Source organism: Mytilus californianus, unplaced genomic scaffold, assembly GCF_021869535.1.
Source record: "Mytilus californianus isolate M0D057914Y unplaced genomic scaffold, xbMytCali1.0.p SCAF_15, whole genome shotgun sequence".
NCBI classification, from domain to species: domain Eukaryota; kingdom Metazoa; phylum Mollusca; class Bivalvia; order Mytilida; family Mytilidae; genus Mytilus; species Mytilus californianus.
Window position 1 is genome coordinate 26,448,858 of NW_026262637.1, and position 14,899 is coordinate 26,463,756.

The 14,899-nt window shown below is 31.6% G+C and overlaps 1 protein-coding gene across 1 annotated transcript; it reads left to right on the forward strand.

Annotated features, from left to right (window-relative positions):
• Positions 1–5,988: 5,988 nt before the first annotated feature.
• LOC127726011 (PR domain zinc finger protein 13-like) lies at positions 5,989–14,066 on the forward strand. The gene is made up of 3 exons (XM_052233308.1): positions 5,989–6,159; positions 10,036–10,276; positions 13,097–14,066. The coding sequence occupies exons 1-3, from the start codon at positions 5,989–5,991 to the stop codon at positions 14,017–14,019; spliced, it is 1,335 nt and encodes a 444-aa protein (XP_052089268.1). The 3' UTR covers positions 14,020–14,066.
• Positions 14,067–14,899: the final 833 nt, after the last annotated feature.

Below are 14,899 nucleotides of genomic sequence, written 5' to 3' on the forward strand. Positions count from 1 at the left end.
ACATCTTCTGAATTCAATAAAACTTAATATGTATAATACTGCCATTAGTTTGATTTCCCAATAGATCGAAAACAATGCTGCTGTCAGTGATGCATAATTGCTTTTTGGCTTTCAAATTTTTCACAAACCCTGGTAAGAACTTTAAACAACCACCAATCAACCAAACATTATTGCACCTATTCAAATCAGTTGTTTTGTGGTTATTTGTCTTTTTAATTAGAAATTTTCAATCTTCATTATAAATACATAATATCCATCAGCTCTATATGATAATAAGTTTGTAAGTAAGAATATATATAGAGAGACTACAATAATATTCTAATGAACATTGAAATAGATTTATGCCAATGTGACTCTTTAAGGTTCAAATGGTTTGGTTAAATTAAAGATTGTTCTGTATTCTATTTATGAACACCATGACTGATCATTTTTATCTTAGGGAGCTACCATTTGATTTTTATGGGGGGGCTAGGATGAAAAATTTTGTCCTGCATTTTTTTTTAGTTGTAATCTCTGTCCTGCCTATTTATTTAACACTCTATTCGGTCCTGCCTTTTTTTATTAGTTTATCCTGACTTTTATTACATAAATTGTCATCCTGCCTTTTTTTTTTGCAAAGTTGCTCATCCTGCCTTTTTTTTTACTCAAAACTCCTGTCCTGCCTTTTTTTTTAAATTTCATCCTAGCCCCCCATAAAAAATCAAATGGTAGCTCCCTTAAAGAGTACACCACTGGTTTACAGAAACGCAAAGCAATTGCATCGTTCAATAGGTTATTGTTGTTTTTATTGTTTAGGCCTGAGGTTGGTTGGTGGTAGAGATATACAACATAGAAATTCTCCCAGACCAGCTATAAGACTATGTAGACTGTGGTCACATAGGAAATCACTACGACCATCCGCTTTATCTGTTACACATCATGCAGGTTATAAAGATTTGTGGCTTACAGTGTTAGCAAAGCTGGTAAACAATATTGCGTTTAAACAAGGCACCTATTTATACAGATGGTGTCCGTAATCCTGTTCGATAAGTTGGACAATGCATAGGATGACCAACAGCTGTAACATTTATTTACTGGTACATTGTATGAAATTATCAATTTAAAATTTCAAAGGGTTCCGTTTTATTCTATTTAATTATTTTTGTATACACCAAGTTCAGAATCGTTAAGAGATGTGGATAATATTGGATGATGAGTATTGAAAACGGTTATTCTGATACTGTTGTTTACATTTTACAGTGCAGTACTTAAAATTTTACGCATTTAGATCTATTTAAAAAATGCAAATGAAATGTTTCAAATTATTGCATAGATTTACCGGGGTGCTTGAATAGGTAGGGTCAATTTCCTAGGTATTTATCTATTAGCAGGGCCATTTTGATAAGGTCTTTCAATCTTTTCTCAGTGGTGTAGTATCCAACTCCATGTATGTAAAAAAAACTTAAGGTTTTTACAAATATAGAATAGCATTGGCTTTTTCTAATCAGATCACACATTGTTCACGCCTAACGACAGCCCTAAACCACAATTTTGACCCCAAAAATGTAACAGAAGGACACCTCTACAAAAACCATAATTATGTTGGAAGTAAAGCGTCTTTTGGATGCATAATAATTCATTTGTGGTAATCGACGTCCTTCAATGCAAAATTTTACAAAAACATGTAAATTTTGCAATTTTTAAATCAAAATGCCTTCAAAAGCAACATGTAATGATGAATAACACTTTTTAAATTATGATATAGAAATATGTAAAATGGTGGAAAAAAGTAATAGGATGTAGATTCTTCATTTTTATAACATTCAATTTCTAGTAGGATTTGAAAACTTTAATATTTTTTTACCCTTCGATTGAAACAAGTACAGTGGAAATGGGTCCTACCTATTTGCAATTATAAATTAAAATAGTCACTCCTCAGCAAAAGTTGCTTTATGATTTTGGACGTAAATACAGGAGATTTGTTTCTCGTGTTATTATGTTGCTGTCTCATTTACTTATAACATACATATCCTTCTGTTCTTATTGTATACACGTCAACAAATATTAGTATCTTGTCTGTAGTCAGACCATGTGTGACGGTGTGACACCCCTGCACACCAAAACACCACTTTGTCGAGATAAGTACACAAATGTAGTAGTAATTACAATTCTTCATAATAAAGAGCAAATCAGTCATAATCTATTATCCATCAAATCAGTCTCTAGTCACCTTAAAGCCCATGCACGGTCCCAACAAGTAACCCAATCCAGGCTGTTAGACGTCAGAGCCATTTCGGTCTAATTTGCACACGTACATTTCATTTAACAATTAATTTATACAATTTTATTTACATATGAAACAAATGAATTTCTTTATAAAATATTTTACAACTTTTTAATCTTAAAAGTCGTTTTATCCAAAACGTCGAGATACATCTATTAATATTCAAATCTGAAGATATAATTATGACATCGTGGCAACTATGGAGGGTTATCTTTAGTCAATTGTCTGTCTACAATATATTAGTATTATCTTCAATAATAGACTAAAAAAATAGATATTTTAATTTCAGGAGAAATCGTTTGCGTCCAAAAAAGCTCCCTTTTGCATTTTATACATAAGGAAATGCCTGTACCAAATCAGGAATATGACAGTTGTTTTCCATTCGTTTGATGTGTTTGAGCTTTTGATTTTGCCATTTGATAAGGGACTTTCCGTTTTGAATTTTCCTTGGAGTTCGGTATTTTTGTTATTTTACTTTTTGCACCACAGCCTATTTGCACAAATGCTACCTTAACGCCGCTAGTTTTCAAAATGGGGTATTTTGATATTTTGATATTTGGGTACCATTTGAGCCGATATTAAAGTATAATAGGATTCCGCCAATTAATCTTAATAAAAGTTATGATTTCCCTCCTCCTTTATTCGGGACTGTGACCAAGCAGTTTACACTGGAGCTTTTAAAAATTCATTCTGAGATTATATTTGTCGCTCTGATATTTGTTGGTTGGTCTCCTGTATAGAATATGTTATATCCACTTAAAAATGTGATGCACTTCAGTATCATTTGTATAAGTTTGTACACATTGATATCGATAAATATCAGACGTCGAGCCACAATATGAATCGTTTCGGCGTTTGAGCGCAGTGAACAAGCAAAAAAGATTTTAAAATTTACTTCCTGCGGAATTGTATATCCACCTTTTCTTTTATTTTTAAGAAAGAGTAGTCCTTTTTGTTCCATAGATAATTCTTTTGAAGGTTTCATAATTTATTAAGGATTTTTATGTATGATAAATATGTTTACAGATTGAATAGGCGCAAATAAATCTGTATTTTGGCGCAATTGATAACTTTAAAAAATAAAATTTGGCGCATACTTGAAACTAGCAGTTTGCGCAAAAAGACTGCAGCTTAAATTTCTGTCTCTCATTTCAGTTTCAGATAAAACCATAGGACATCTGACAGTTTTTTTATATCGGCAACTCAGATTAAGATATCTGCATAAAAATAATCAAAAGATATATGAATGTATTGTGGACTTCAAGGAGCATATAACAGTTTTTGGCAAGATGGTATTCTCTTAAAACTGGCTAAACAAGTGCTTGGCAAACATATCTACCAAGTTATAAAAATAAATTGAGACAGTTGAATGCAAAAAGTTATCTTCATGCAAAACATCTGAAACATTTTATAAAGGTAAGAATTTCTAATAAATACAAAAGTCTTAATAAGAACAATATTGAAAACCTATATGAACAAAGTCAACTCTTTCTAGATACAAGTGTCTTAAACTAAATTCAGAGAGAGAATTTTATTATCACATTCCAACTTTGAAATTCGAAAACTTGTCACAAAATTTAAAATATGTAATTATGATATGAAATTTGAGTTGGTTAAATATAAAAAAAGTACCTCGTAATCTTAAAATATGTAATTTTTGCTCTAGTTATGATGTACATGCCGAATATCATTTCTTCTTCCATTGCGCAAGAAATGAAAATTTAAGAAGCAATTACTTGTCTAACCTGGCATAATGAGTTACACTTTTAAAAAATGTTACTGTCTACAAAGTCCATGATCCTTCAATGGAACTTCTGACAAGGAACTCTTGATGAACCGATTGTTTTAAAATTTGTTGTGTATATGTTTTATGTAATTTGAATTCTGTTTTCATGCTTTTAAGACAATACAGATTATTATTATCGTAATTGTTATTATTGTTATTTAAAAGTGTCCTTTTGAACATTATTTTTTTACAAAAAAATAGATTCACCGGTTTAGCAAGAAATATAATGTACCTGTCTTATAAGTGACAAAATGGTGAGAAAGTGTCGTCTGCTTAACACATGTTATTTATATGTAACAAAAATCGCCCTCCACATCCCTGACAATTTTTCCCAATTAAAGTCATATAAATTTGAAAAATTGCAAACAGGTTCTTACGGAAAATTATATGAAACCATATTTAACTATTGCTTGTATCCATAGGACGCATGTCTCCTCGAGCTGAGCACGCGCTGAAGAAACGATTCGTGACCAATCAGCGACAGTCAACACTGAAAACAAATACTCACACGTGCGCTACACGCAATTTCTTTCTTAACTACAGTTGCTCAGTCGGGTGCTCTAATTTTTATTACAGCGAAAATAAAGGACAATCTTGATTTTGAAGCTAACTAGTATCGGAAATTTAAAAATCTGAATAAAACCCCGATATATTTGTTTCCTTTTCTTTTCGGAAGTGTAAAAACAGTCAATCTAATTAAAATATAGTTCTCTGATTTGGTTTTACTCATATGAGTATATAAGAGCACGCGAGTTGATATGAATCAGAATTTTGATCAGATTGAAAAACACTGAGTTTACATTGAAATCATGTTTGTTTAAAAATCTGACAAAGAAAGAAATGGATAACTTATATATAATTTACTGTAATGTATACAACAAACAAGCATACATGCTCTTCATTACGAATTTGGATGTCCTTAGAGGTAATATGCTACATGCAAAGTTTCTACGTATTTAAACACCAATTGCTTTCACATGTTCATGTTAACTGTTCCTGATTAAGGTAAATCCTGAAAAGGCTTCGGAAGTACGACATTTATAAAGTGTTATTTTAATGTCTTGTACAAAGGCCGAAAATAAATGTATATCCATCTTTACATTCAAATGCTTCGTCAAATATTGCAACTGATATTTATAATTGATAACATTGATTCCCATATTTTGTCAGTCTAGTATTGCAATTATCAATAATCTATATACCTTCAAAATTAGAATGACCGACCGTCATGAAACATAAATATATATTTGATTGACGGTAGATGGCTTTGTTACGTATACTCTTTTACAAATAAAATGTAAGAAACTGTTTTTCCCCCAAAGTCATATGGAATGTCTAATTGTAATATGCATACATTTTTACAAGATTGGAATGAAAAAAATTGAAGTGTTAAGATGTATACAAAATGTTTCATTTAAAGTCTAGTAGCTGATTTCAATAAAACTAATTGGTCTGTTCCGATTCTTTATCTGTCACCAAATTGTTTGATTTGCAGATGAAAAAGATTAATGCGGCAAAATATTCAATAGCCAGTTTTATCATAATATTTACAATTTTTATAATTCCCTTATTGGGAAAAATCAAAAGAAGTTTTAACGAAATTTAAATAAAAAATACTTTAAATAAAAGAATTAGCTAAAGGAAATCTGAACATTCATCATAATAAAAAATAAAGTATAAGATTAATTATATTTGTAATTATTAGCATACATGCTTCTTATCGTCCAGTGATACGTTTCCAATATCAGTACGCACGCGCGTAAAGCTACTTTCTATGGAATGTCGCAGCTTGAATTGTGGTAGAAAACTTTCAATTGTCATGGAAACACAAAAACGCTTTCACAGATGTTTTAGTTCCCACTTTTCAGATACATCAATAAAATAAGAAAATACGCCTATATAAAGCAGACTCCTCGGTTATTTCCAAAATTTGCTCATAATGCTTGGTGGTACTGGTCCGAAACATACGAACGGCAACCCTAGTGATTATAATACAGGGGTTATAGCCGCAACTGATATTCCGGAAAACTGTATTGCTGGTCCACATCCCGGGGAGTTCAAATTGGGACAGAATTCTCTTGACGAACCAAATATAGATTATATCATAGAGGTATGTTAACTTATGTTAAAATAGAATCAAAAGAAATAAAATGTGATGTTTTTTTATCAACTAGAATTAATAAATGAAATAATAATAACACATAGATACATACTATATCAAAAAGAATTCAAAATTACTTTGAAACATTTAGAATAAAATTTCTTTTTTAAACTGAAAAGTTTTATTAAAAGTCTTTTATGCTGTTACAAATTTGATTAACATATTACTTTACAGCCCTTCCAAAATTCATACGATTTTATACGTTTTAAATGTCTTTTTTCACAATAAATCCTTACTGAAATATATACAAAAATATTTTTTTTTACGGAAAATGAATACAATATGAAATTAAAAAGTATTATTTTGTTTTGATATATCTTAAAGAATTTTTTGGAAATTCTATTTAAAAGTAGTTTTTAAAAGACGGATTGGTTGAAAATCGCCACCCGATGAACTGCAAGACGAGAAAAAAAAATCGAATTCATGCAATACGTTTATACGAAGGAAATGCATTCGTGTCCGAGTTTTTATTCTTCATTCAAAAACATATTACTAATTGCATTCAAATTTACAACCACTGACCGTTTTAAATGATGATTTTTAAAAAATATTTTTATATTTAATCAAAGAAGTGATTACTGATATCAAAACCAAGTATTAGGCGGTTCACCGTCGGAAGTTGAATCTAATAGTTCATGTGGAATACCTCCGTTTTCTGTTTTAGTCTAAACATGATTTTATTCATAAATTTAAGCAGAAGATAGATACTAGAAAATTTTGAATTTATTTTGGAAACAGATAAAAGTATTATTAACATCTTGATCTAACTTAAACTAAAAAATCTCAGTGTCCTTGTTCTTAACAATAATTTGAATTCAAAAGAAGAAAATTTGTTGAAAGATATTTCTTTTTTATTCTTTTTTTTTAACCGAAAATGATGCATGAATTATGGTAATCTAATATTTTGTTTTCATATATGAACATATGTTTAATATTTCTTACCAGTAAAATTTATATGGAAAAATTAGAGTATCTCTATTTACTTCCAAAGTCTGCAGTTGACGTATCTCATGCACAAGGTTAGCAGACATAACTTTTATTTTTAAAATGTATTCTAATAAATTAACCATACGTACGAGTATTGCTCATTGTTGAAGGTCGTACGGTGCTCTGTAGTTGTCATATCATTGTCCTTTGGTCCTTTGTGGACAGTTAACTCACTAGCTCCCATACAACATCTCCTTATTTTTATATAACTTGATGAAACATACAAAAACTTCTTTTAGTGACAAAACCAAACAGGACCAAAAGTAAAGCCAAACTCAGACACGGAATCAGCTATGCTTGAGGGACATACATTCCTTAATTTTAAATGATATACAACACTTGATAACAGCAAATTTCAACAAAATAACACCCGTTTGTTCATGTCAGTCAGTATCGTAGACCCTCACACAGAATGTCTAAATGCAGAACATCAATAAAAGCACTGTTCCTGCAATACATTGATTATTATCATAGCATTTAGTCTGTTATGGTCTCGTGCACATTCAAACTCACCACTTCTGTGAAAAAATTTAAGTCTCTAATAGAAATAAAATAACAGTGATGCTCATAGGGCTATATAAGTGCGAAGTTAGATATATCAAGTCTAAAATGTGTTGCACATAGATTTTTGAAGAATTTGATACTGTTCTACATGACCACAGCGGATATGGGAAGACACGCGAAGAACCAATCTCGCCATTATTTGTCAAATTCTCGTTTTTTTTTGTTGTCTGTTCAACACATGTCAGAGTAAACCTTTGGTGTCTCTGTGAACTTTCTCAGAACTTGTCTCGCTTTTGCCGTATCCAAGGATGTTCTCTACTATGGTTTTTGACTTTTTGTCAGATATTCTGAATCCTTTAGTTTTATCCATGTAGTGCAAATAAAGATTTTGCCCGCTAATCCCTACTTTTCTTTTCATGATTTTATTACATTTAGTTTAAAAAGCCATTTTCGAAAATCTTATAAAATCCTTGTGCCAAGGTGCTAATGTCAAATGTATGAAAAATCAAGAGAGAATCATTTCCCGCCAAATTTTTAATTGATTATATTTCAAAAACAAGGACACGGACCTGTAGCTTTTTCCTACTTTTTAAGTTCCGTTATTTATATAATATCAATTTATAACAGTCTTTTAAAAAGCTTGTTATTTTTAGACAGAGGAGCGAACATTAAAGTTACTTGTGTACCTGTCTATCATTGAAGACAGTATGGCTATCTGTGGTAAACATACGTTATTGGATTGTCTTAATAACTTTTACCCCAGCGATATTTTTTTATGGAATAAAACTCTGTAGAAACCAAAGTCATAGAGTCTCCAATCTGTCCCATGCCCCTAAATGCCATTGGAATCAACTTGCTGAAAAGCTTAGGAAAAATCAAAATGAAGCTGCAAATTAAAAGTGTGTCTCTAGCCCAAAGTCATCCCCCCACCTAACAACCATAGGAGTTAGCTTCAACCAATGCACGCATGCCTATTTGACTAATTGTGTGCTATGGTAAAAAAAATCGAATGTAGTTTACTTAATCGAGTACACCTTACGGTTAAAATGACATCACTGATTAAATCATTCACGAGTTAAGTGGTTGTTATGTTTATACCTGAACGTCTGTTTTATACACCTCTATTATATAGTTATGTTCGCTGCTTTTAAATTTTGTGGACACACTTTCTCTCAAGTTTTTCTAGTAGCTGTTGCTGGATCAATTTGCAATGTAAATTGTCATTATCATGATCTGCACGACACTTAAACGCGAAATTTATCCGCCCACTTATTGCAATTATTTACACAAGAAACGTCAAACTATTTGCTGTATTTTCTAATTTGTCATGTTCCGTACTTAAGGAGATAACAAACTCATCGTTGAAATATGACAAGTATGTTATTAACTTTTGTCCTAAAATTAATCTTTTACCTTTACATGCGGACCTTAATTGAAGGTTACCATCAAGAGTTCAAATGTTGTTACAGCGCACGTGCTTCCTTGGAAACGACCAAGGTTAAGAAAGGTCTCGTAAATGTCAAGTTCTTTGTGAACCTTTGACGTCTACTTAAATTATAAATTAAAAATTTCCAGAAGATGATTTACTATTTCAGGAATTCCATGAAAAGACATGTTTTCGAATGCAAGTGAAAGCCATGATCTTTTAAATAGAAATATATATCGGATAGAATTTAATAAAAAGGAATGAAATGATCAAATAATTAAATAAAAAGTTTACTTTCTTAAATAAATAAAGATAATTGTTGGTATCTATCTTAAGTTCAACATTTTTTTTCAAGAGCTATGCATTGATAAATCAGGGGTTGTTTAACTACATTTTTTTCCCAAAAATACATTGCTTGGACAGATGTCTTGGTTCCAGTGGTAACGAAACGTAGTAACAGTCAATGTATAAATTGAAATAGATTTTATTTGTCGCGCGTAGTGCAGGATAAGATACTGTTAAAAATGAAACAAATCGGCTTAGATTTCTCGATACTCTTGAAGATGATCGCTTTAGCAAATATCTGTCTGCCAACACTCAAAATTTGGCAACATCCTGGCTCCTGTTACGCCTTTTAAAGGAAACTTAAACCCGTGCTTCAACATGTAACTTGTCTTCTGTAAATAATGCTGAAGTATTTGAAAGTATAAATGAAAGACTTTCATTAAAATAAGCAAATAAATAATTAAGCAGCGGATTTAAAATTGAAATATTTTATTTGTTACCAGATTATCATTTAGTTAAAGAATTTTTATTAGTCGCGTGCTCATTTAATACTAATTTTAAATATTTATAAGGAAAACATTAAATCACCAGTCAAACAATTATCAAAAGATTTTATTTAACAGGTGAAGCACAAAGATGGGCGGATAACTCTTGATTTTGAATCATCCAATCAGTGGATAAAATATGTCCAGCCTGCACGAGACCGACACGAGCAGAATATCGAGTTCTATAAAGACCGAACTGGTACCATCTATCTCCGGACTACAAGAAAACTAAAGATGGGAGAACAGCTATACGCATGGTTCAGCGAACCATTAGCCAGGGAAAGTGGAGTTCCTTTTTTGTCACTGCAAAACATTATCGGTAAGATATAAATAAGATTCTGACTCGGAAATGTCAGAATAAATCATTTATTTTTATATCTTATTTTCATCATAATCTTTATTTCAATGCTTGAATCCTGAGTTTTTTTTAAATTTTTAATTACAGCAAAAGAATGAAAGTTTTGGAATATATATTTCTTTTTCCATATTTAATATTTCATAATTATGATACATTGAACCAAAAGAAGCAAGTCGATATGTTTTTGTGATTTTTTTAATGAAAATTGTATTTTTTTTTAATTTAAAATAGCTGAAATTTGACAAGAAATTATTAACAGTTCAATGAAAAAGCACATTGAACGCCATCATAAATTAATATCACCACCTGGTACCATCATCATCTTCATTATTATAATTATTACTTTTTTTCAAAAATTTTATTATTATCATTTGTTTGGTTATTATTCTTATTAGTATTACTATTATTACTATTATTATTATCATAATTATAATTTTAAAATACTTTAGGGGAAAATATGACATTAGAATAATCAATTTTTTCACATAATTTACATGATATAAAATTTATTATGAAAGAAAGTTCTCTGGTTATTACAAGGTAATCTTTATTTACGAGAATGTTGCAAATATAAAAATAAGATGTCACTGGTATGATTACATATGCGACAAATATCTAAAGAGTCCTAATGAAATAGAGGTCACTGAACGGCTTTCAACAATAAGCAAAACTAATATCATATGTCAAGCTATAAAAAAATCCCCGACATGACAAAAGGTGAAACAATCCAGACGAAAAACCAACGGCCTAATTTATAACAAAATAATAAACGAAAAACATATATGTCAGGCAGCAGCCAACGACAACCACTGAACAACAGCATGTGACGGGTTGTGCATGTTTCAACGAAGTTACTTATAAATTAGTTCAGTCATTACAATTTCATTAAAGTGCGTATAAACAAGAACATTGAAATTTCTATCATCCTTTTGTAGTATTTTTGATTGATTGATTGATTGATTGGCGTTTGCTTTACACCGCCTCAGCACAAAAAGGCTATATCGCGACAAAAACTATCTTTGAACTAATTTTTCTCTGAAAACTACTATTAAACCAAGATTTCCTAATGGTGAAATTGAAATTATCCTTTCGAAAATTTTACGGACATCAAGAGTTGGTTGAACCTTACGGAATATCTGTTTCACAGATGACGACGGATATGTTTCAATCGTCGTAACCACAATCCCGCCCTCCTTTTTCCCGAATATGACCTACCGAATGAGACTTATCTCCGGCTTTGCTTCATGAGCAACACGACGGGTGCCACACGTGGAACAGGATCTGATTACCCTTCCGGAACAACTGAAATCACCCCGGGTTCGTGTTGCTCAGTCTTTGGTTATCTATGTTGTGTTTACTATACTGTTCTTTGCCTTTTGGTCTTTTTCATTTTTTGCCATGGCATTGTCGGTTTAATTTCGACTTATGAGTTTGATTATCCCTTTGATATCTTTCGCCTCTCTTTGAAAAAACTATTAAGTCTTTTTAGGGTTCAGTAAAAAAAATGTCCTCCCGTTTTTTTTCTATGTTTATTTCGTTATGGAGTTCATGTTTGGGATAACACTGAGGACTGTCTCATTCTCGTAGATAAGTATTCCTGAAAGCTTAAGAAATATCTTGCTGTAACTAATATTTTCTCATTGCGTGAATATACCACACTGGAATATAGCCCAAAAGAATTGTCTTAATCGTCGTATGTCAAATTCATAGTACGTAAGTAAACTGTTTCATTCTTCTTCCAGTTTTCCAAAATTTTACAATTTATAATTATTGTAAATATTGGTATTTTCATATTAACAACATATCAGTGTTATTGCAATAAATTACTGGATGATTCAGAAAATAAACCACCTTCTTCGACAGATCACTAACCTTTTATAAGAACAAAAGAGATATCCCATACCACACACACAGAAGTTTTATAACAGTATATATTATACTTTAGACTCGGCATAATTAAATATATATCATAGTTAGTCGCGACACAGTAAAAAATCCCCGAGTTGTCTTCCTTCTTCCAATTCTTTTTGGCTGGGTTCGTGTTTCTCAATCTATAAAGTGTGTAGTGCTTTATTGACTGTTGTCTGTTCGTCTTTTTTTCTTTTGGTCATGGAATTTTATGTTTTTCTTCTATTCTTTTATGATTTTTGATTGTCCACTTGGTATCCCCCCTCTACATTATTGACTTCTCGAAAGCTGTAATCTTTATTTTATCACTGCAAGATTCATAAATATATAATAATCTTTATTGGACCTTAGTAAGACAAGAGTAATCACTGACATTACTATAATAAAAAAAATATCCTGGTAGAAAAGCGAATAGCCCGCAAAGGTTCACATCAGCTCAAGTAAAGGATGACTTATAGTTGCTTACATCAATGTCATTTGAACTCTGATGGACAATTACCTCATTAGCAATCATACCACACCTCCCTTTTTTAAAGACAATAAAACAAATAGAAAGAATTCATTGGATAAAGTATTGTTTAAACCAAAATAGAGAAAGCTGGAAAACTTAACAAATATATCGAACGTTTAATTGCTTATGTCACATGTTTTTTTTCTTTTCATTACAGCTTGATAACATTTCTGGTACATGTACTAATATATGTTTAACATCAAGTTACGTTGTTACCATTTTAATATCAACTCCTCTATAAAACCTCACTTATAATCATATCAGCAAATGGTATTCAGTTTCCATCCAATATGTCGACGAATATTTCCATCTATAAAGCTACATTTTGTATCTCTTTTCAAAATACATTTCTATCTTTGCAGGTAATCAGCAATACCAATGTGACAAATGCCAATTGTCATATAGATATCCAAATCCACTTAAATCTCACATGATGTTCAGATGTAGAACACAGGAAGCAGAAATCCAACCATTAAACCCTTACGGGCATCAGTGGAATCCATTCCTAACACTAGGTTGCAGCAGCTCACGATCTTGCATACCAAAAACGGACTACACACAGTACTTTCGAAATCATACAACGGGTTATATCAAAGAAGATAAGTGTTTTACAAATGCTTGGATGACACACTTGTCATCAAAGTCACCACACTCGCGTTTCGATCAAATGTGCATGTCACCACATAATGACTGTTTTGAACATAACGCAAGATTGTCTCCTCCCAAAGGTATAACATTCAGTCCAGCACAATCACATTTCTTTCCTTTTCAACATTGTACAAATCTTTATTATAATTTGATACCAACATCTCCAGCATCCAATGGAACTGATCATGATCCTGAAGCTGTCTGTAAAAACAAAGACATTAAAAGAAACAGTGTTGTTCCTTTACCGTCGGAAATGGAAGGAGAACCCTTAGACATTTTACCAAAATCGCTTTTAACAAAATGTAAAAGTGGACATATATGTATTTTCTGTGGCAAATTTTACTCCAGGAAGTATGGACTTAAGATACACCTTCGGACACATACAGGTTATAAACCATTAAAATGCAAGGTCTGCTTACGTCCTTTTGGTGATCCCAGCAACTTAAACAAACACGTGCGTCTTCATGCAGAAGGAGAGACCCCGTACAGATGTGAATTTTGCAATAAAGTTCTCGTGCGTAGACGGGATTTGGAAAGACACATTCGTTCCCGCCACCCAAAAGAAACCAGTGCATCCGTTTTGGACAGTGACTCTATCAAAGATAATAGTGATAATGAAGAAATAATTGTTGCTTAAATATTTATTCCAGTTTTGTCTTTTATTGTGATTCTTAAATAAATCAATTCTAGGTGAACTGTTTCTCTTTGATTCACACTGACTAAAACTCGTCGGAAAATTTAATGCGTGGCTCAACTTATATACACTTATTTCTAAATTTCATATGAAAAATCGAGGGGCATCTGTTTCTCCAAAAATTCGAGCTTTTCAAATGCTTTGATTTAAATAAACAAGCGACATATCTTCACGTTTCCATGATAAGAAGTATTATTCCTTCTCTTTTAACAATATAACAAAGATCTAATATATCTATACTACTAAAATATCGAGGTCCAATTTGTTAGCCGGCATGACGTAACACGACGAATTCAACTTTATATATATTTAATATAGAACAATGGTGTTGTTTAAAATTCACCATTCCAGGCCCTTTTGTTTTCCATATAATTAATATTACCAATAATTAACAAGCTCCGGGTCGAATCCGATACTGATACCAATATAAAAATAATTATGAGCGCTCAACCCTCCTATAACATGGGAGAGTGACGTAACAGCACAACATAAGAAAAATCTATAAAAATCAGTTGAAAAAGGCTTATGAAATATAGATTCGATCCAGGTAAACTTATCAATCCTTTAAATAAACTTATTCTAAAAGGTTACCTATTCAACACTGTAAATCTACAACAAAAAGGACACTAAGTACAGATCTGAGAGTACTCGCAGTTACTGACAGCTAGTCCATAGCAAATAACAACTAATACAAAAATCATGTATCTAAGACTAAAATTTCAATCATTACACATCCAACATCCAATGGATTTAGTGTAAAGACGTCATTAACAGTCAGAGAAAAACATGACCTTGTGCAATGCCAAAATGCCAAACGATCGAC

Coding starts and splice junctions, on each gene's coding strand:
- LOC127726011 (XM_052233308.1), top strand. CDS start 5,989: ATGCTTGGTGGTACTGGTCCGAAACATACGAACGGCAACCCTAGTGAT. Junction 6,160..10,035: donor ATATAGATTATATCATAGAG/GTATGTTAACTT, acceptor TTTATTTAACAG/GTGAAGCACAAAGATGGGCG. Junction 10,277..13,096: donor GTCACTGCAAAACATTATCG/GTAAGATATAAA, acceptor CTATCTTTGCAG/GTAATCAGCAATACCAATGT.